The sequence below is a fragment of the Perissodus microlepis genome, chromosome 13 (genome assembly GCF_051167445.1).
Source record: "Perissodus microlepis isolate ML-2025 ecotype Zambia chromosome 13, ASM5116744v1, whole genome shotgun sequence".
In the NCBI taxonomy this organism is placed as follows: domain Eukaryota; kingdom Metazoa; phylum Chordata; class Actinopteri; order Cichliformes; family Cichlidae; genus Perissodus; species Perissodus microlepis.
In genome coordinates this window covers 32,614,208-32,635,334 of record NC_140473.1, presented here as the reverse complement: position 1 = coordinate 32,635,334, position 21,127 = coordinate 32,614,208, and the positions used below count along the sequence as shown (strand labels likewise).

The 21,127-nt window shown below is 44.0% G+C and overlaps 3 protein-coding genes and 1 pseudogene across 5 annotated transcripts; all 4 read right to left on the bottom strand.

Annotated features, from left to right (window-relative positions):
- Nucleotides 1-746: 746 nt before the first annotated feature.
- Nucleotides 747-2,632, bottom strand: LOC146375470 (uncharacterized). The gene is made up of 3 exons (XM_084948919.1): nucleotides 2,409-2,632; nucleotides 1,513-1,719; nucleotides 747-1,406 (listed from the first exon to the last, which is right to left on the bottom strand). Exons 1-3 carry the CDS (start codon nucleotides 2,418-2,420, stop codon nucleotides 1,077-1,079), a joined length of 549 nt encoding a protein of 182 aa, XP_084805045.1. The 5' UTR covers nucleotides 2,421-2,632; the 3' UTR covers nucleotides 747-1,076.
- LOC146375469 (uncharacterized) lies at nucleotides 2,563-5,001 on the bottom strand (annotated as a pseudogene). The gene is made up of 5 exons (XR_014801910.1): nucleotides 4,900-5,001; nucleotides 3,515-3,815; nucleotides 3,081-3,228; nucleotides 2,887-2,975; nucleotides 2,563-2,676 (listed from the first exon to the last, which is right to left on the bottom strand). The product of XR_014801910.1 is annotated as an uncharacterized LOC146375469 (transcript).
- A 291-nt stretch (nucleotides 5,002-5,292) lies between these two features.
- On the bottom strand, nucleotides 5,293-9,757 carry LOC146375468 (uncharacterized). Its single transcript, XM_084948916.1, has 5 exons — nucleotides 9,542-9,757; nucleotides 8,776-8,920; nucleotides 8,594-8,655; nucleotides 8,464-8,518; nucleotides 5,293-8,190 (listed from the first exon to the last, which is right to left on the bottom strand). The coding sequence occupies exons 1-5, from the start codon at nucleotides 9,668-9,670 to the stop codon at nucleotides 6,944-6,946; spliced, it is 1,638 nt and encodes a 545-aa protein (XP_084805042.1). The 5' UTR covers nucleotides 9,671-9,757; the 3' UTR covers nucleotides 5,293-6,943.
- A 1,431-nt stretch (nucleotides 9,758-11,188) lies between these two features.
- On the bottom strand, nucleotides 11,189-14,996 carry vsx1 (visual system homeobox 1 homolog, chx10-like). 2 transcript variants are annotated; one of them, XM_084948917.1, is made up of 5 exons: nucleotides 14,562-14,996; nucleotides 14,253-14,328; nucleotides 13,382-13,505; nucleotides 12,770-12,965; nucleotides 11,189-12,576 (listed from the first exon to the last, which is right to left on the bottom strand). In XM_084948917.1, the coding sequence occupies exons 1-5, from the start codon at nucleotides 14,968-14,970 to the stop codon at nucleotides 12,284-12,286; spliced, it is 1,098 nt and encodes a 365-aa protein (XP_084805043.1). In that variant the 5' UTR covers nucleotides 14,971-14,996; the 3' UTR covers nucleotides 11,189-12,283. The 2 variants fall into 2 exon arrangements, with proteins under 2 accessions (XP_084805043.1, XP_084805044.1); XM_084948918.1 differs by having other exon boundaries at nucleotides 12,785-12,965.
- Between the last annotated feature and the right edge of the window lie 6,131 nt (nucleotides 14,997-21,127).

The window sequence follows — 21,127 nt, the reverse complement described above, 5'->3', positions numbered from 1 at the left end:
TAAAACCTGCAGATATTTAAAAGTGATGGCACGCCTGTAAAATCACACCTGTGCGAGCAGTTTGGATGTTTTGCATTTCTAAAGGAGGCTCTGTGAGCCGAGTGTCCACACTCTTAGAAGGGATGTGTTAAAATTGACACATCATGTGTTAAATTTTAACACATGTGCTGCATCAGATTAGGGACAACACATGATGTGTCCGTTTTAACACAATTAATGTGTCTGCTCCTTTAACACATCTTCTGTGTTAAAAAATGTAAACACAAGGATGTGTTATTTTGACACAAAGATGTGTTAAAATGTGTACATTTCAATTTTTTTTAAAAAAGGAGAAAAAAGATGGGTATATATTATACATTTATTGAATTCCATTTTTTATTTGGCATATTATAAATCATTACAAACTGAATGAACAACAGCTGTCAGAATCTTTTCAATTAAAATGTTTTAAATTCAATTTTAGCCAACGCTACATCACAATTTTTACTTGACAAAATCAAACAAAATTCATATCTGACTAGCTTTCTATCTCTCTGGATCATTAAAATGTCAAAAAAAATTGAAAAAAGGGCAATCATATATATATATATATATATATGATTGCCCTTTTTTCAATTTTTTTCTATATCTATCTATCTATCTATCTATATATATATATATATATATATATATATATATATATATATATATATATATATATATATATATATATATATATATATATATATATACATATAATGTTCTGATATAATCCAGACAATACATGAATTAAATTTTTTAAAGGTAACAATTGTCATCTTCAACAAATTGTCAACATTTAACAAATGTGCAGTTGCATGCGAACAGAAAAACATACATTTTGGCGAATATAGCATCCAGGTTATACAATTCTGTACCTTGGGTTTAAATACGAAAATCAAAAATTTCAGCCAATCAGTTCATATTGTCTGACCTTTCCACTGCATAGGCATAAAAATGGTCAGAGTCCTGATAAGCAGTGTATTTGACAAAGATGCCAAATGAGGTTTCTCACCTCTGTGAACAGAGACTCTCTACATTTTGGACAGGTGAACATTTTACTTGCATCCTTTAATCTGTGCAATCAGCTCCAGTACTTTGGTTTTCCTTTGGGTGGACAGCGGCAGGTCATAGACAAACTCAAAGAAGGTGAAGACGGAGCCAAGTGGTGCTGGATAGGACAAGTTACATACCCAGTACAGTTTGAAAAGCTTATCCACAGCACACGTCAGGCCATCATTCAGAGAAATGGTTACTCTGTCATTCTTAGCAACAATGATGTACTGCCTGGTTGCCCTCTTTAGATCACCGATGCATATCAGCTGGGGTTGGTGTGCTGTGGATGATGCCTCAGGATCACTGCAAAGCGATGCAATACTTGTTCCAGGCTTGGAGATGGGGAAGATAAAGATAGATTTTTAGAGAAGTATTCAGTGAGGTGTAGACAAATGCTTTCCTCAGGTAAATACCGTGAGAACTTTACTGAATACATACCAGTGCAAAATCAACCAAGTGCGTTATAGCTGATTTAAGGCTGCAACGACTGGCACCAACTGGTGGGAGCAGGTGTGTTAACACACGGCGGGGGGTTCTTGTTTCCAGGGCAGCTACTGATTTGAGCTTCGGAATGATACTGGCTTCCCGTTTTCGCAAAAAGAGGTCCACCTTTCCTCCTGTAAGATTGCCAAACTCCAAGTCCAGCTTATGGAAAGAAAAAAAGTGTTTAAGTTTAAAATGAAGCATTAAATACATTAAATCAAAAGTACATTCTGTCCATTTGGTAGCTGTATGGCTAAAATCAAACTTTACAGTATCACATTTCTGTTACCCAATCCACATCAAGCTTACCTACACAGTGAAACATAACAATTTACTTGGAGTGGTATTTGAATACAAGTCCATTATTCCTTAATTTTAGCTATGATTTGGATCCCATCAGACCCTGAGAAAAAATTAGGACTTTTTAGCTGATGTTCAACTTTCTAGCAGACAATTTCTTATTTTGTCTGTCTGCGGTTTGTCCTGTAGAGCTTTTTTGCTGAAAATAGTGCTGCTGAAAGCAGAGTTTCATACAGATTTAGGTGATTTTTTTTGTAGGGTTTTCACTTCCACGAGCAGCACTTTCTGCATTGTCATTTGATGTCCCTACTATTAGATAGTCATTTGGTGGTACGACTAAGATTTTGGACCATGTGAAAAGTGATGCTCATTGTAATCAGTGCCCAGTGAGTAATGATCAAACTCTGAAGTTATAAAACTTTCAAAATATTCACTAGGAGCTCATAAACATACCTCCAAATGTATCGACTCCTGTTACATACTTTGTATGCAAAACACAACTGAGTGGAGAAGGAGTACATAAACCATTACCAGGGAACCAAGCAACTTACCAGACTTGGCATGTCCAAAAACCGTGGGTACTCTCCGAATATTCCAGACTCTGAGACTGGTGTATGTTTCCTCCATGCCTGACATGATAATTGGAAGGTTCTCAGCTGAGGGCCGCAATAACTTGGGTGACCCACTCGTCTGTGCTGCTGGTATTCCCATCCTCTCGCCTGAGCTTCTTGTCTTCACCACAGTCATCTGTCACTTTTCGCTTCTTATAACGTCTCTGCCCCTGGTCGAGATTCCGTCTAAGGTTGCGCAGTTTAGTCTCTAGGAATCCACAATGAGAGACTGGATCATAATAATGCTCCTTAGTTAGAAAGGACAGAGGTATATGGGTAACAGCTGAGCAATTTTAACTGAGAAAAAAAGCTCTAATAAATAATTAGATAAAGGTTAAACGATACACAGTAAGTGGGAACAAGTGCAATTTACAGTATGTAGTGGAATTTACATTATTAAAATGCTAAATTTACTTACAAATCCTTCCCCCTGTCCTGCCACTCAGGGATGGAAAAGTGGTGATGATGCTTTTTGCTACAGTTAGCTTCTCTGCACTAAGAGGGTAACTGGAAAACAAAGGTAAACTTTTTTACTTTTGTGCACTTCAACATTTTTAAAGGAAAACATTCATTGCAAAATTTTAACAAAGTACAGTAAAGTGCTATACTTACTAACCACACCTCTCCACCAAATCCCCAATGCAAGTCTTCACAAGGAGCTTCCTCGATGGCACCGACAGGTTTCATACTCCTTAAGAATCTGTGGGGCTTTCCTGAGTGACTTCAAGGGTTGACTTTGTTCTTCTGTGGTAATGGTAGACTGTGTAAAGGCAACACCAGACACTTTACCTCTCTGCAATAATCTTCAAAGTCATGACAGCAAATTTCCACAGAGCACAGAAGCACGAGTTTACTGCTGCAGCAGAAGAAGGCGGTTTCTTAATTACCGTGATTATAACGCAATGACTAAAAGAAATTCTGAATAATAAATAAATTGATTTTATCTTCTAGTTGCTACTTGGTGAATAAATCTGATCCTGACTAATAGTTAATAACTGTTAAAACACATTTCATGACTTAGGAAACTGGAGAAATGCAAAGTGTACCTGATTTTGTCTAATCTCCCCAAGAGAGGTTTCCATCGGTGGCCCTCCGGCTGACAGGACGATATGGAATCTATCAAAGTCCTTAATGCCTACCTCACTGTCAACATCAATATATTCCATGAAATCAGTGTTATACTTTAGCAACCTATCAAGCACACAGCCCATGTGCTGAGCTTGGCTTTGACCTATGATGTCTGTGGCACTGCTGACAATAAGAATTTTTTTTTTTTTTACAAATTTCTTTCTCATCTATAAAAGTGGTTACAAGGACTTTGACAGATTCTAAGTTGTCATATGTGTGCTGAAAAAATGAAACACATGGCTAAATAAGTAAGATAATTTGCATGGTAAAGTTGCTGTTGTTTGTTTTTTTTAATAACACTGACTATTACTTCCTCAGAAGTTCTGCATAAAAAAGAAACTATATCAGAGCATGTTTCCAGCAATAAGCCTTAAAAAAGAATGTGCACACACTTTAGTTCAGCGGTCCCCAACCTTTTTTGCGCCACGGACCGGTTTATGCCCGACAATATTTTCATGGACCGGCCTTTAAGGTTTCGCGGATAAATACAACAAAATAAAACTAGTACCGGTACCGAAAAAAAGACCATTTATTCATAACACACGTGAAAAGAGCAAGGAAAACCGAGTAAACGATAAAAACGATAACAAAATAACGCTGAAAACCGATAAAAACCCTGAAAACTATACATTTCACACCTGAGCCTCAACTCTCGCGGCCCGGTACCAAACGACTCACGGACCGGTACCGGTCCGAGGCCCGGGGGTTGGGGACCGCTGCTTTAGTTAATCATACTAGATGCAAAAACTGCTTTAACTGCTTGAAAAAATAATTATCTTTGTCAATATGAGGTATATTTCATGTTAGAGTTACTCAGTCTTTATTCCTATTCTGTGCTAGTAAACGAATGGTCGCGGTGATAACTACATTTGCTATATTCAGAGCTAAAGACAATATTGTCATTTTACTCAACACTGCTACGGTTAGGTGCTGACTCTGGCGTTGCTCATAGACAACATAATGCCTGTCCGAGCCGCTAGCCAACTACCACACTGGTTCTAAGAGCAATTTCTGAATACTCTAATACATAAATAAAGTAAATAGATAAATACATGAATAAAGTAATACATAAAAATACTACCAAAACACATTAACTCTAATGAAGTATGGCACTAAAGCCAAGAACTAATAATAAAACTAAGAGTAGGATATGTTAGCAAAACTGTTACATTAAGGTTAGCTAGGTATAGTTAAGCAGTAACTAACTTAAACTCAAAACTCCTACATTTTATATAAATTCACATTCTTCCAGAAACCCCGCATATTTTCAGTACATTAAGATAAACTGGTAAATGATACTTACTGTAAGGTCTGACAACATAGTAGGCGACGTAACCTCCATCTTTGTCTCCTTTGTCTCAGTGGCGCGAAAGATAGCGCCCCCTTCCCGCCGCTGGTATGTCATGTTGCTGGGCAGATTTTGTTTCAATTTTCAGCATGTGTATTCTTACTCATTCAATTTCCTACTTTTGCTTCAACTGTATTCACATGTTACGGTCAAAATTAAGCCTGTTCTTTGTGGATACTTATGCTTATAGTATAGCCATGGCCATTAATTGGTATGCCACACATATTGAGAAATAAAAAATTAATCCTCTTTCAGAATTTTAGTACACCATACACAACTTGGTCCACATTACATTATAAAATGTTTTATTTGTTGAAAGTAATGAGGAAAGGATTATGGAAAACAAACGATAACTAAACATTTTATTTATTCAGTTAATATAGTTATAATACATTGTTAATCTACAATTTATTTCACTAAACACAGGGCTCGCATCAAATTACTGAGCTGCTAATTTTAGGTCCTGTTGTTAGATTCTGAAAATAACACACAAAATGTGTTAAACTGTGCAACACATCAAGTGTGTTAAGCGTTTTACACATTTTCAATGTTTACACATTTTCTTACACATGTTATGTTAAAATTCACACAAAATGTGTTAATAGTGTAACAACACATTTTTTGTGTCATTTTTTAACACATCCTTTCTAAGAGTGCACAGATGTGGAAAAACCTGCGGCACAGAAACAAGCAGAGCGTGCGAAACACAACTTCCTTTCTGCGTGTTTTATTAAAATGTCAGAGCGAGGTCTGAAGATCGCACACAAGACCAAACGAGTCAAACAGGAAGGCCGTTTGTCATCGAGTGCGTGAGGTCGTACTTCAGACTCAGTTTTAGCTAAAGGAAGGAGGTGATTTGTCTTTCAGTCGGCGATGAGCACGAGGACGCTGAAGAGAAGCTGCTGGATTTGTACAAAATGAAATGTCTGCAGTGGACAGATATCCATGGTTACAGCCTCGACCAATAAGGAGCACGGATGCTGTATCACAGGACGGCTGGTCAGCTGCGCAAACAACTACTGTAATCTGCACATTTCCACTTTTTTTGTTCTCAGAATTTTCTTTATGTCTTTATGTTTATAAAGAGACGAGCTGAAACACGAGGCTTTCAAAGATTAGAGACAGGAAGTTACCGCCGAGTGTTTCCTGTGTGGATAACAACCGTAAAACATGACAAAAGACACGATTAATCTGACGTAAACAGCTGATTCCCGCTGTCAGCGACACTTCAGCTTTAACCCTGTGAGCGTCTGAGCGCCTGACCAGCTCGCGGACGTCCACGTTAAATCTGCGGCTCCTCGCATGCCTGTCAGCCAATAAGCTGTCACAATTATTAGCCCGCATCGAAACTGGGATTAACAGCTGCAGCTCTGACACGCTGACATGGAAAACATGGCGGTCTTTAACAGGTAAACAGAGACAACAGTAGCAATCAGCGGTCGCCACGGTGATTAAACTGTTCAAACACAAAGGGTCAGGATTATCTGCTGATTGGATCCTTTAATCTCACCTCTGTTCAGCTGGATTACATCAGCAGCTATCACAGAGGGGCACGGCCGACACAACAGAGGTCAAAGGTCACAAAGCAGGACAACTGGTCAGATGGGAAAACTCCAGGCGCTCTATTCTGAAAGTGCAGAGGAACTCTGTGTGTGTGTGGGCTGGAATCAGACTGTATATAAAGAACGGTCATTCACCTGTCAAAGAGGCCACGCCCCAAATAATGCAAACGTCATTCTTCATTTATATTGAAATTCGGCATGGCGATCTTTTCTGATCTGAGTTTGTTTTCAAAATAAACAGACGTCACATGACACATCAGTAATAACTAAGTTATTGCCAAACAGATACGAGTTTAACGACCACGCGGTGCCACGCCTCACAGCTTTGGTGCAGAGTGCGACTGTGGCCGCTGAGTTCTTGCAGTTCTTAAACACTGTAAACACAAACGGCGAGTTCTCCCACTTGCCGTTTGTGTTTACGGTTTCATCGTTTTGCTTTAAAGACTCGACACCAGCTGGGCAGCAATTATGGATCCGCCCAGGACCACCTCCTGTTCGATGCTGCTGATTGGCGGGGGGGCGTTTCCCTGCGCTCCTGTCTGCTTCACGTGAGCTTTGGTCTGCAGGTGAGCCTTGAGAAAGGTGAACAGGCGGAAGTGTTTACCGCAGTCACGGCAGCTGTACGGCGTCTCGCCGCTGTGGATGCTGCGGTGCCTCATGAAGCTCGTGGCGAGGTTGAAGGTCTTGGGGCACAGCGAGCAGCGGTACGGTTTCTCCCCGGTGTGTGTGTAGCGGTGGTCGCGCAGCAGCTCCTTCAGACGGTAGCTTTTCCCACAGATGTCGCAGTGGAAAGGTTTCTCCCCGGTGTGGCTCCGCTGGTGTGCGCGGTACTGCGACGGGTTCGGGAACTTCTTGCCGCAGACCTCGCAGCTAACGATGGCGTCGACAGCGGGCAGCTCGTCGGCGGGCAGCTCGTGCGAATGTTTGCTGATGACGTGGTTTTTCAGGCAGCGGAAGCTCTTGCCGCAGACAGAGCAGAGCTGCCGCTCGCCGGTGTGCGTCGCCTGGTGGCTGCGCAGGTTGGCGGCCTGTGTGAAGCCCTTCCCACAGGTGGGGCAGCGGAACGGTCGCACTTCCTGGTGCACCAGCTTGTGGCGTGTCAGGTGGCAGGCGTGGTAGAAGCCCTTCCCGCAGACGTCACAGATGAACGACTTGTCGAAGTGCGTGATGCGGTGCGTCTTCAGCACGCTCACGCAGGCGTAGCCCTTCCCGCAGATGTCGCAGTGGCAGCTCTTCTCGCCGGTGTGCCGCGCCTTCACGTGCAGGTCGCGATGCGCCTTGTGGTTAAACCTCTTCGGGCAGAAGTCGCAGGTGTACGGTAGCAGCCCGTGATTTTTCAGCTCGTGTTCACGCAGTTTCAGGACACCAGTGAACCGCAGGCCACACACCGAGCACGCCAGGTGAGCCTTCTTCTCGTGGTCGGCGAGCCGCTCGCTGTTTGGAAACAACATGGCGCAGTGCGAGCACTGTAGGTGAGTCTCTGTTGCCTCACCAGACGCCACGATTCGAGCTCTCTTCCTGCGGCCGCGAGGCCTCTTCTTGACCCCACCCACTGCCGCTGAGGCACTGCTGGATGGAGGCGACGTCGAGCGAGCGTACTCGTGGTCATCGGCCTGAGGTGCAGACGAGGAGGGGGAGAGCTCTGTCCCCTGACCTGTTACATCACGCGTGCTTTCATTTCCACCTGCAACAGAGCAACAGGAAGTCTGTGAGCGGGACGTTACTCGTAGACGGGACAGTCGGACAGCGCTCACACATCTTAAAAAACTATCAAGTAACCTGAGAAAATATGATGTCACAGCCAATCATGATGCTGTGATTTCACGCTACAGACAACACTTTCACCAAACAGGTGCCTGTCCGGGGGTGTGGCCTGCTGCATAACACCCACACTGTGGATAAGAACCTCACCTTTTTCAGGTTTAATCAGTGACAAATCAAAGGAGCGACTTCTCACCGTTAGCGTGACTCTCCAGTGACACCAGCACACACTGTGAGTCGGCGGCGGCGTTCTGAAAGACAGAGGACAGGTGTCAGTGCTCGCTTAGCGCTCGTTCTCTGGCAGTTTGCTGGACTCACTCACTGACCTCGTAAACCAAGATGTAGGTCTGCTCTGAGGGGGGTAAGGGAGCGCCACCGCCGCCTTCGCCTGCAAAACAGGAAACAGCAAGTACACAACCTGAGGCGTTTAGGTGGTGATGTAATCATTCTTTCAGGGACCCCGTCCCAGCTGTTCAATCTGCAGCCAATCAGAGGTCAGAGTACTGACCTCCGGCTGTCTCTGAAACATCCTCGCTCCCATCATGCATCTGGCCCACGTTCTTGCCGCTCTTCATAACACTCAGATTGACCAGCTTCAGGATTTTCTCCACAGCTTCAAAACACAGATGCTCGACGAGAGCGCCGAGTTTCTCCTGTGAGGAAAACACACACACACACACCGTTTCATGACTCATGTTTTCTGATGATAGATGATGGATCTTCATTGGGAATGTTCTTGTTTTTAGGTTTTCTTCACTGTCACTCCGACTCAACAAAACTGTCTGCACATGATCACACATATGAGGGGAAAAAAGCTTCATATTTGATTCAGGATATTTCCCAAAAACAATGCTGAACGCTAACCTATACTTGGAACCTGTGAGGTAAAAGCAGAAAAACAGCTCCTGCTGCAGGTGAATGTCTTTACCTGTGTGTTAAGTGAAACTTTTCTCCTTCCAACTTAAAACATGCCGAAATGTAGGCGGCTTAGATTTTAGTCACAGGTAAGAAGGAGCCAATTTTCAGGCTCTAGGTCTAACTAGTCTCGGTTGTAATGATTTGTGTCACTGAGTTAATAAATTATTGACGAACTAAAATTGGAGGATTTTTAAATGGAGCTCGGGATGATGACATTGGGACTTTGGGAGTGAGTAAACCACTTCAACACCTCGCGCTTCTTCTTCGTCTTCTCTCGCACGCACACCGTGAGCACGTGAAACCGGAAGAGCTGGAGTTGAGCTAGCTGTTAGCGACAGTTAGCTGGGCTGGCTTACCTCGGCTTCGAGGCTTTGTCTGTTTAAAGAAGCTCCCTCCACAGCGCTGAAAATCTCCGTCACCACCGCCCTGGCCAGGCTGTTGACGACGAGCGCCACTTCATTCCTGAAAGTGCTTAAATCAGCCATTTTTTTAGGAGTTCCCGCTCTCAGTGGCCAGTTAGCTTAGCAACCAAACCGCTAATGTGGATAGAGGAAGTGACGTAATTGGCTTATCCCGCAGGCACTGGTCGAGAAAGGGAAGCGGAAAGTGAATAAAAGTACATTTATTGATTTTCTGCTGAATCTACTGAAGGCGTCGCGCATTGGATAACATTATGAAAAATCCTTAAATTACATGATTTTAAAATAGAGTTTGGCTTACTTCAGTGTGGAATATGAATGTAAATGTGAATGTCTTTAATGGAATAGAATAGAAATATCCTTTATTGTCGTCAAAGGAGCTTGCAAAGAAAAGCGTCTGGACTTCTTTAAGTTACTTGAAGACGTTTCACCTCTCATCCGAGAAGCTTCTTCAGTTCTTTTCTTTGCAAGCTCCTTTGACTACGATGACCTGGATGACTGAGAACCTTCACAGACATCCTTTATTGTCCCTCACCGGGACAGGCGGAGCATGCAGATTCACACAAAAGTAAAGAATATGAAATTTTAAAAAACAACAATTAAGAGACTGTAGAGGCAGATTTCCAACATTAAAAAAGCAGGACTCACAGAAATGTGCAGCTGAGTAGGATTATTGGTGCACAAAATGCTGTATATTTGTGCTTAAAAACCAACAACAACAGACTATTTAGCAAAAATGGAAAAACTGCAAATACCAGCAGGATGTAAATACTTTGAGTTTGTTGGGAGCTGTGATGGAAGTCCAAGAGCTGCTGGGAGGAGGGACCTGCGACACTCCTTTGTGCACTATGGATGCAGCAGGGTGAGACCAAAGGAGGTCTCCAGTTCTGCCACAGCTTCATGCGTGGGGTGGAGACACCGTCCAAGGATTCTTCTGTCTCCTACCACCTGCTCTGGGTCGAGGGGGCATCCTAGCACAGAGCTGGCCTTTATGAGCTGGTCCAACTGCTTCCTCTCAGCTGTAGATAAGTTGCCGTTCTAACAAACAACATCATGATGGCTGATGATACACGTGTAATTTAATTCAGATAACACAGAAAAAACAGTATTAAATGGTATAAAAACATTTTTATTTTCAAAGGTGCCTGTTTTTCTTCTAATACCGGCAGCAATGCCTAAAATGGAATTAAATCATATTTTCAATTCATCCTTCAGTTTCATTACATTTGTTTTATAACAGAAAGATGAAGATGAGAGAATCTCTTGGCCTTTAATGAATTTTATTTGTATTTTTTCACCTACCTGGTTAATTTGGGGTACTGCTAAGTAGATATAGAAGTCAGTGAGTGGCAAAAGTGATAGAAACAATTCACAAACCATTTGAATCAAACATTTATGGTACTCAAAGTTTCCTGTAAAAACTGAATATAGAATTTGGAAACTTTATAGAATGATGCTCTTTTAAAACGAGTAGTAAATATGTGCCTCTTTTTTTTTCAGCTGATGTGTAAAATTAAGTTTTAATCAGTGTTTGTGTTAATAAATCACAACAAAGCTCAGCTGATTCCAAAAATACTTCTTTATTTTCCACCCTGCTGAATCTCCACCTGTACAAGCATATACTAATAATAATAATAATAATAACAATAATAATTAATAATGATAAAATGTTTGAAATCTTACATTTAAATTACATTCACAGAGTTTCAGTCAAGCAGGTCCAACTATAAAACACAAAAACCAACAGGAAGAAAACATTAGATATTCTCAGACTCCCAAAAACCATGGATATAAAACATAAACACAAACACACACACACACACACACACACACACACACACACACGTCTTTCACAGTCTTTTAGAAAAGACTCCAACCCCTCGAGGCTGATCTGAACGTCACAGCATCGGTGTTCATCTTAACGATGAACATTAGTTTCCCAGGAGCACGGCGAGCACAGCCAATCACTATTTTGTTGTTTCAGAACATAAGTTAGCATACTTCAGTATGCTAGTACTGATTAGCATGCTTAATGCTAGTGCTCTGTTAGTATCAGGCTATTTTAGCACACTAACAACACTTTGTCGCACAGTGCAGAAATTACCACCGTAGCATGCCACTAGCATGGTAAATCTGAAATGTTCAAATATTAATACAAAAAGTTAATAGTAGTGATTAAAGCTTTTTTGAAGTGCTAAAGTTTGCTAGCTGATCCTTATAGTATAACACTGGGTTTACATATATTAGCATGTTAGCTAAAAATAGCTTTAAGTAATAGCATTTTCTATCAAAATATGTTATCATGACTAATCATATTTTCCCATTATTTGTTTCACTGTTAACACTTGTTGACAACTGAAACTTTTAAAATCATTGTTTTTCATCTAAAATCAGAACTTTTTTTGTCGCTAACACTGAGAAAATAAAGTCAGCTACAAAATGCTTACATGATCAATCCTGCTGATATTTTAACAGGTAGTAGCACACCAAAACAATATTTATATTAGCTCTTAGCTTTGTTAGCAAACCAGCAGCTAGCGTTTGAACACACTAACTTTGCATAGTAACAAGTAAAGTTTTGGCTGTGTTTGTTTCAATTGGCTGTGCTTCCTGAAAGAGCCAATCCCATCACAGCGCTGCCTGAACAGAACACCTTCCTCCTCTTTGGTCAGATCGCCTTCAGCTATGTTCGTCTGATTCGCTGCAGCTTTGTTGCTGTGGTGAAGAGGCGGTTCTTATCGAGGCTCCGCCCTCCTCCTGCTGCTGCTGTTTAGATGAGCTGGACAGGTCAATGGCCACCTCCTCCTCCACCTCGTCCTCTTCCTCCTCCATCAGCTTGTCCTCCTCCGGCTCCCGGGCCTTACCGGAACCTCGTCGTTCCGAGGCATCGCAGAACGAATCGGAGCGCGTCGAGTCGGACGCCGGAGGGCTGGAACACTTTTTGGACATTTCCAAAGACTTCTTGTGCATCCCTGTGGGGGCGGAGTCACATTCAGGTTCAGTCCAGTGCGAACTGCAGTGTTATTTACATGTTTGTTCACTGCTATGGTAACATGAAAACATTCAGGCCCGTGTTACACGCAGCACTTCATTGTTTACTCTAAAGGCTTATTGATCACTGATCGGTGTGTATTGATGCTGCTGTGGTGCACGTGTGGCACTGACGTGCATGCGGCTCACCGAGCAGCCAGGGGGCGCACGATCCCATCATGCCGTTCTTGGCAGAGTTGAGGATGGACTCGGGCAGCGGGATGGAGTGTCGCACCATGGCGCCGTACAGACCGTACTCCGCCATGACGCTGCTGCGACCCCAGCACTTCTCACGCTTACGCCACTTAGCCCGCCGGTTCTGAAACCACACCTGGAAATAAAACAGGAAGTACAGAGGTCAGAGGTCGTGCCCAACACTTGAGCAGGTAAACGAATAAATAATGTGTTACACAAAGAAATAAAAACAACACGATTTCACATGTTCACAGCATTTCTCAATAAAATCAACAAAACAGAACAAAGTTCAGATCAGATTAAAGCCCAAATATTAAAAACCAAACAGCCTCTTCAAATAAATTCATTAAATCAATAATAAAAACAATTTGAAAAAATACTTTCTTTTTTTTTTCAAATTGAGAAAACTTGTTTTTACGCTGATGTTTCCCCCTCACAGGAAATCTGTCTCTGATTTGAATGATTCGGGGTTTTCTCATTACAGATGTTCCTCGGATCAGTTCTCCACTCTGCTGATTGGTCAGATTGATGTCACCTGATCGGGACCCTCACCTGTATCCTGTCCTCGGGCAGCTCCGTCTTCATGGCCAGCATCTCCCGGGCGTACACGTCGGGGTAATGAGCCTCCTGGAAGGCCTTCTCCAGCTCCTCCAGCTGGTGGGAGGTGAACACCGTCCTGAACACAGCAGCAGACCCGATCATGTTTCATTCTTCATCACGTTTGATCTTCTTCATTACTGACATCACTGATTATTTTATTTACACTTCTAAGAATTGTTCATGACTGAAAATTAAAAAGAAATCAGGTTAAAATATGAACTCTTTTTATTTTATTATTATCATCTGTCTTCTCTCCTTAATTACTGGAACCTGATTATTGATTATTATTTATTGAATTCAGTAAAGCAGCCACGGTTTGGTTTGTTCCTCCATTTTTTTTCTGTGATTTGATTGAAAATGTTTTCTGCTTTTCACTAATGGAACAATCACGATTCATCATCAACATTATAATATTTATGACACAAAGCTTTCAATAATAAAATAATAATAAATGTTTTTAATAATCACGATGAAAAAAGTTCTTTTTTCTGCTAAAAACGAATTAATTCGTAGTTTTAACTTAATTAAAATATATTTAAGCCTTGCGTGAAGCTGAAATGTGTCTTTAAAAATCATTTTTTCGTTTCTTCTTTTTTATTTTTTCACGTTGCTGAATTCAGAATAAAAATCTGAATGTGTGTTTGGTTTTTTTCAGCGTTTTTTCTCTTATTTGTATTTTTGTCCGAATTCAACGGAAACACCAAACAAACATGCAAAGAACACAGAATTAGAATTTTAAAAAGCCCAAATGTTTAAAAATGACCCTGAATTATTTCTTCGTTTTAAAAACATTCGGTTCGTTGAGTTCTGCAGTTTTCCTCACCGGTGTCTCCTCTTCTTCCTCTTCTGAGAGTTTCCGGAGGTTTTGGAGTCGTTTCGGTCCGACAGACACTCTTCATCTGCGACAGCAAAGAGAAAAAAAATCAAATCTGAACGAAAAATCATCAGAAACAAAATAAAGTTGAGATAAAGGAGCCAATGAACTCGGGTCGGTGATGACGCTGAAGGCCTCGTGACTAAATCCAGATTAAAAGAAGGCAAAAATATTTTAGGGACGCGTCAGCACAGAACCCGAGCCGAGCCGGAGCGAAGGGCTCGCATCAGGGACCCCTCTTCCAGCCTGTCTCCGTACCGGAATAGGCCTCCCGCTGGGCCTCCAGGTTCTGCAGGTAGTGGCTGTCGGGCCGGGCCTGCAGCAGCGGCAGGTGTCCGGGCAGGAAGCACGGCGCCCCGGCGGGCTGCTGCGCCGCCAGGCTGCACAGGAAGCCGAGGCCAAGGGGCAGCGACCCCCCCGGGAAGGAGAACCCGCCGAGGCCGGGACCGGCCCCGTGCTGCTCCGTCCCGGGCCCCGAGGCGAAAGGGGCCCCGCCGGGCTGCTGCCGGGCTTGCAGGTCCGTCTCCAGGCCCAGCAGGTCGGTGATGGCGAAGCCTTTGGAGCGGAGCCCGGGGCCGTGCAGCCGGCTCTTGTCGATGCCGAAACCCGGGGACAGCAGCTTCACCCGCGGCTTCTCCTCGCTGAGCTCCTCCCGCCCGGTCATCATGGAGCAGAGGAGGTGATGATGCAGAGGAGGTGATGAAGGTGGAGAACAGAGCGGCAACGGGCGGCGGGCAGCTTTATCAGGCCCGGGATCCCAGCGGCGGCCAATCAGGGCACAGAGTAGGAGGGGGTGGGGGTGGGGGGGCTCAATCCCAGAGGATTAATTGCCACCAATTTCCCTCCAATCCGATCAGGATTTCAGAGGAAGAGGAGGAAGAGGAGGAGGAAGACTGTTTATCTTTGATGCGGCCAAACATCACAGAGCATCCACCAATCAGCTGCTGCCATCAGCACCATCAGATTTCACAAACCTAATCTAGGCTCCATCAGGGCCGCTCAAACTGTGGGGCGCGGCCCACGGGGGCCGTGCTGACAGCAGGATGGGTCTAAGGGAGCCGCAGACTGACCGATGACACTGCGAAGGCTGCGGTCACGTGACCCTCGTGCACTTCTGTTTGTGCTCTTTTCATGACCCTAAAAATGACCTCTGACCTCTCTTCACAGGTGTTTGATGCTTTGGATTTGCTGTAATCTGACTTCAGCTGCGGTTAAATGTACAAAATAAGGAAAACTGGATTTTAAAAGTGTTGAAAAGTCAGTTTTAATGATCGATGAATTTTATTTACAGACAGAAAAATCAAAACTCAGCAAAATTCTACTCAGCAAAAAACAATTAAATCAAGGAAGTGAGTAAAGAATCAAATGCACAGTTCCTACTTTATCCGTTGGACTTATTGCCTGGATTTGGTGCCATTTTATTTCTTTTTTTAAACATTGATTTATTTATTTTCCTTTCTGAGGTTTTGAACCTCCACACACAGCATGTTCATTTTTTATATTTCATTTATTGTCATTATTTTGACAATAATGCTAGAAGAATCGAATAAAAGTGAAAATAAAGATAATAAAGACGATGATCTGCGGGTGAGGCGGGTGGAGCTGATGAGGATAAACAGAGAAAATCAGCTGTTTGTCTCTTTGGGCAGAAAACGAAGCTCCTGCTGATGAAAGTCAGGCTGGAAATTAGGGCCAAGTTGGCGGTTAATCCCTCAGGATTGACTGCAGGCTTGCAGGCAGTGTGTGTGTGTGTGTAAGAAGGTAAAAATGGTCAACTGGTTTTAAAAGCAATTAGAGGAATCTGCTTATCAGAGATAATTAAAGCAAATTTGGGCTGTTTTTAAATCCCTCTCTGTTCTCCTTCTTCTTCTCTTTTTTTTATTGTGGACGTCACAGTTTGAGCAGATTACAGATTAAATCATCCGACGCGTTCATGCGCTCGTTAATGTGCTCGTGTTAAATTAGAGCAAAGAAGCTCATCGCTCTCACTTCATCGGGACGCCCGAGTCTCCGACATTCGAGCGCCAAACAAAGTCAGGGGTCGTGTCCAAATTCATGGGCTGCATCCTCCTGAGGACCCGGCTTTCGTGGTCTACGTGGGCCGGGTCCTCAGGAGGTCGGGTAGGCCGGAAGTAAACGGCTGGGGAAATTGGACAGTCTAACCTTCTGATTAGCGTCACCGCTGTCTCAGCCGTCTGCTCCTTGCTATCTAAAATATAACAGGACACTGGAGTAAATTCTCGACCGTCTCACACTTCTGTTTAATCAGTTTTCTGTTTGATGTTATTCAGCTGTGTAAAAACCAAGGAGGAACCCACCCGATGGATTAATAAAGTTTTATTTAATCTAATAACTTTGATCTCAGGCAAACCGATTTACTCACAAACAAATAAAACACCGAAAAAAGCCCAACAATAACATTTTTAGGTTGTCTAAGTGACTTATATATTACGTTTAACCCAAGTAGCGAAAGTCCGCGGTGATCTGAAAATGATGCGCCGGGAGTTGTGCCGTTCTCGGCGGCTTCAGTGACCCTCGAGCTCTCGGCTAGCTGTCGAGCTGGTGGGTAACAGATGCTCCGAAAACATCGAAGCACTTTTGCAAATATGCGATATCTTGATAAACCGAGCAGATATTTGATGTTTACACAGCTACTTTCTCGCCTGACAATATGTTAAAAGTTTATTTTGTGACCCAGAAATATTAATAAGAGTAATATTAAAATTAAGCAGCGGCCGCCATTATTGGAAACTGGAGTTTGGCTGGGCCGCGCTATGAATTCTGGGATATGGCAGGCCACGAAGGACACACCCGACCCATCCTTCAAATTCGGGGAAAAGGAGGACGCATTTGTCGGCTGCATTCGGAGGAGTCTACGAATTTGGACAGCCTTCGGCGCGTCGCTGTGACGTAATCGGTCTACAAATGCGGCCTCAGGAGGACGCAGGCCTTGAATTAGGACACGATCAAAGTCATTCCTGATCAGTCAGCTGCAGATCAAAGGTCAACACACCTGCTGCTTTACTCTGAGCTCATTTAACAATAAAACTTTATTGATCGTCAGTGTCGGGGATGAGTTCCTGCCCCAAGTGGAGGAGTTCAACTATCTCGGGGTCTTGTTCACGAGTGATGGGAGAAGGGAGCCGGAGATTGACAGTCCGTCGTGGTGAAGAGGGAGCTGAGCGTAAAAGCAAAGCTCTCAATTTACTGCTCGATCTACGTCCACGAGCTGTGGGTAGTGACCGAAAGAACGAGATCGCGGATACAAGCGGCGGAAATGAGCTTCCTCCGAAGGGCAGCTGGCCTCTCCCTTAGAGATAGGGTGAGAGGTTCGGCCATCCGGGAGGGGCTCAGAGTAGAGCCGCTGCTCCTCCACATTGAAAGGAGCCAGCTGAGGTGGTTCGGACATCTGACAAGGATGCCTCCTGGGCGCCTCCTGGGTGAGGTGTTCCGGGCATGTCCCACCGGGAGGAGGCCCCGGGGCAGACCCAGGACACGCTGGCCTGGGAACGCCTTGGTGTTCCCCCGGATAAGCTGGAGGAGGTGGCTGGGGAGAGGGAGGTCTGGGCTTCTCTGCGTGGGCTGCTGCCCCCACGACCCGGCCCCGGATAAGTGGAAGAAAATGGATGGATGGATGGTCGTCAGTGTGACGCAGCCGTTATCGCCCAGAAATCATTTTTAAAAAGTCAAACAAGAAACTAGAGAAACTAGAGAAACACGAGAGACGTACTGAAACAGAGCTGCACAGGTGAACCTTCACGTGCACGCCAAGAAGAGGAGGAGGAAGCTGATTGGATGAGCGGTGGAATTACTCAACCTCAGCTGAAAGTCTGTAGAGTCTGTAGCTGATTACTGACGAGAGCTGAAACATCTGTGCACATCTGTGTCCAGGAGGAAAGGGGGAGACCCTGAACGCACCGCGGCGGCCTGCAGAGCCCACGAAACGTTCACAGACATCAGAGAGTTTATCTGCCTGCACTGTATTTGAGCTTACATGTGTTTGATTTTTACAAAACTTCACCAAATTACAATTTATTAGTTTTTGTGTTTCTTATTTTATTCGTTCAGTTATATTTAATAATTTTTTATCCTTTAGTGTTTTGCTTTTTATTGGGTTGTTTTACCTTCAGTGTAATTATTTTTTCTGTCTTAGTGTTCAAATCTGGTTTTAACCTTTAACCTTTGTTGCTGTTTTAATGTTTATGTTTTGTTCATCATTTTATTTTGAGGTTTAATTTTTTTATTTGCGGAAACATCACGTTTGAAATCTGAGACGGCTGAGCAAAAACACGATGTTCTTCTTCTCTGCCGCTTTAATCGGCCGCTGACATTTGCAGGAAGATGAAAACAGAGCTCGGAGGGTTCATCAGGAGACGCCCATCTCGTCCCGCCGCTCACAAACAAGATGATAACAACAACGAGCAGAGGCGACACGGCTCGTTATCTTCTTTAATCTGAGGGCGCTCTTTGTTATCTCACTGCAAAAACGGCTGAGCATTCATGCGGCGGCCCTCAGCGTGCTGCAGCGGCGGCCCTCAGCGTGCTGCAGCGGCGCCCGCTCTGACTCAGTGGATCTCTGTGGATCAGTGTGTCCTGAACCAGCTCAGACACAGACTGTATATAAAAGACGGACAGCGCTTCTGTGAAACGTGAACTTAAATCTGAGTTTGTCCTGACAGACGCGCAGCGCTGCAAACGTTTCTTATCAGAGCTTTTAAATATCGATGACGTGTAGCAGACCTGAAGGTTTACGGAGGAAACAAAGGGGGAGGAGCTTCAGGAAGCGCAGCAGAGTGGCTCGCGCTGGGATATCCGTGCAGCAGGTGGTTTCTCCGTCTTCACCACATTAAACCAAATTTTCATGGCTTCTGCTCGTGACGGCGGGGGGCGGGTTCGTTGATTATTTTGGCGCCAAGCCCCTCTGGGTGAAAGGAGGAGGCGGGTTTCCCCTGAGAGCATGGACACGCCCACATAAAGAAGCAGCAGGAGCATCCATTCGTCAGGCTGCCCTAACCTCCACACACCAGCCTGACCTCTGACCTCTGCATCAACAGCAGCTAAACGCAACAATAAGACTGTGAGAGGCACAGCCCTGCAGAGCAGCCATCAGATTTTACTTTAGCATCATCCTTATCAGCCGGTGTGATGGAGAGGTCAGAGGTCAAAGCTGACCGTTTTCTACTCTGTGGTGTCGGCGGCGCTCACGACGTGCTGACACGTGAGCGTCTGTGACTTCATGAAGTCTCAGTTCTCGTTTCAGCGTAAAGAAATAAACCAACAGTGGAATAATCTGATAACATCGCTTTCTAAACTGTAAACAGAGCGCTCCATTCTGAGGAACAAAAACAGCTAATCGTCTGAAGACAGCGTGCGGAGGCGTGGCCTGTGACCGCACCACAAAACACCTGAGAGCTGGGGCTGAGAGCACGCCGTAATTCTGTCTGCAGGAGGCTGAAGCACTGCGAGGAGGAAACCTGCACCAAAGAGCCGAGACAGCTTTATAGGCAGGAACGCAGCAAAGGGGAGGAGCTTCATGTCGAGCTGGGAGGAGCCCCAGCACACTGACACCGGCGCCGCCTCCTCTGAGAAACAACCAGAGCTGCACGTTAATTACAGAAAGAACAAAATGATGAGGGATGGAGATAAAGTGATGAGAAGCTCAGAGAAAGAGAAATATTCAGACCTTAATCTGAAGATTATTTAGCGCTCGTAATCAATCAGTTTCCTCCGGCAAATCTTGGTAATCCACGCTGTTTGAACAGTGAACATAAGTTTGTGCGGTGATGTTTAATCCAGCCTCAAACTGATGTTCTGCTTCAGTTTATAATCTGCACACAAAGAAGAAAGAGCGGAACAGAAAGCAGAGGAAGAAGAAGATGAAGAGGCGATTGAGGCTAAAATGGAAAAGATTAAATTATCTCATAATTCAGAGAAAAGCTTCCACAGCCGTCAGCAAAACCTCAGTTATGTTAACCATAAATCACAACAAGGTGATTAAAACCTGCACGCTCGCTAACATCCAGCAGGGAGTGCATAGAAGTGTGTAAGGAAACGAGATGACCTCTGACCTCAGTAAACTGTGTCCTGATTGGTTTCTGCTCCAGCGTGCCTTCTGCTGCTCGTCTCTGCACTCCAGGGCTGTGTCCCAATTCAGAGGGTCTGCACGCTTGAAGTACGCATTTCAAGTGCGATTACGTCACAGCGACGCGACGACGGCTGTCTCAATTCAAAGTGTACTTCAAATGCGGCGTCGAGTTCCCCAAATATCAAGCGTGGTCCGGTGCACGCTTCCTGGTCCCATATATCCCACAATCCATAGCGCGGCGGTGGGTGTGGATAATTTTGCCGCAAAATACGGCAGAAGGGAGCGGCCGAAGAGTGAACTGTCAAAAGTAAGTACTGAATATGACGTCACTTATTTATGTGCGAATGTTTAATAACGAAGAACATTAAAACATTACTGTTTAAAAACATTACATTACTTAAAACATTACACAACAAAGTTATGTGACATTAGCGATGTTTGTACTTTCAGCATTAACTTGGTTTTAAAGCCTTTACTTTATACGCTGTTCGATAGTCGACCGTAATCTTACAGAGATGTGATGATTTTATGGATAATTAAAGTCAGTCATATATCCACAAACACAACAAGCTGAAAGTCAGTGATGCTGCTCGGTTTGCAGTCCTGAATATCACGGCACAAGCAGGATTCACTGCACTGTTAATGTTAGCTATGTTATATTGCTGCCTCTGTTCGGTGGTGTCGAGCCAAACGGACTTTAACGTGTGTTTGAACGAGCTGACGGTTCACTCGTTAAGCT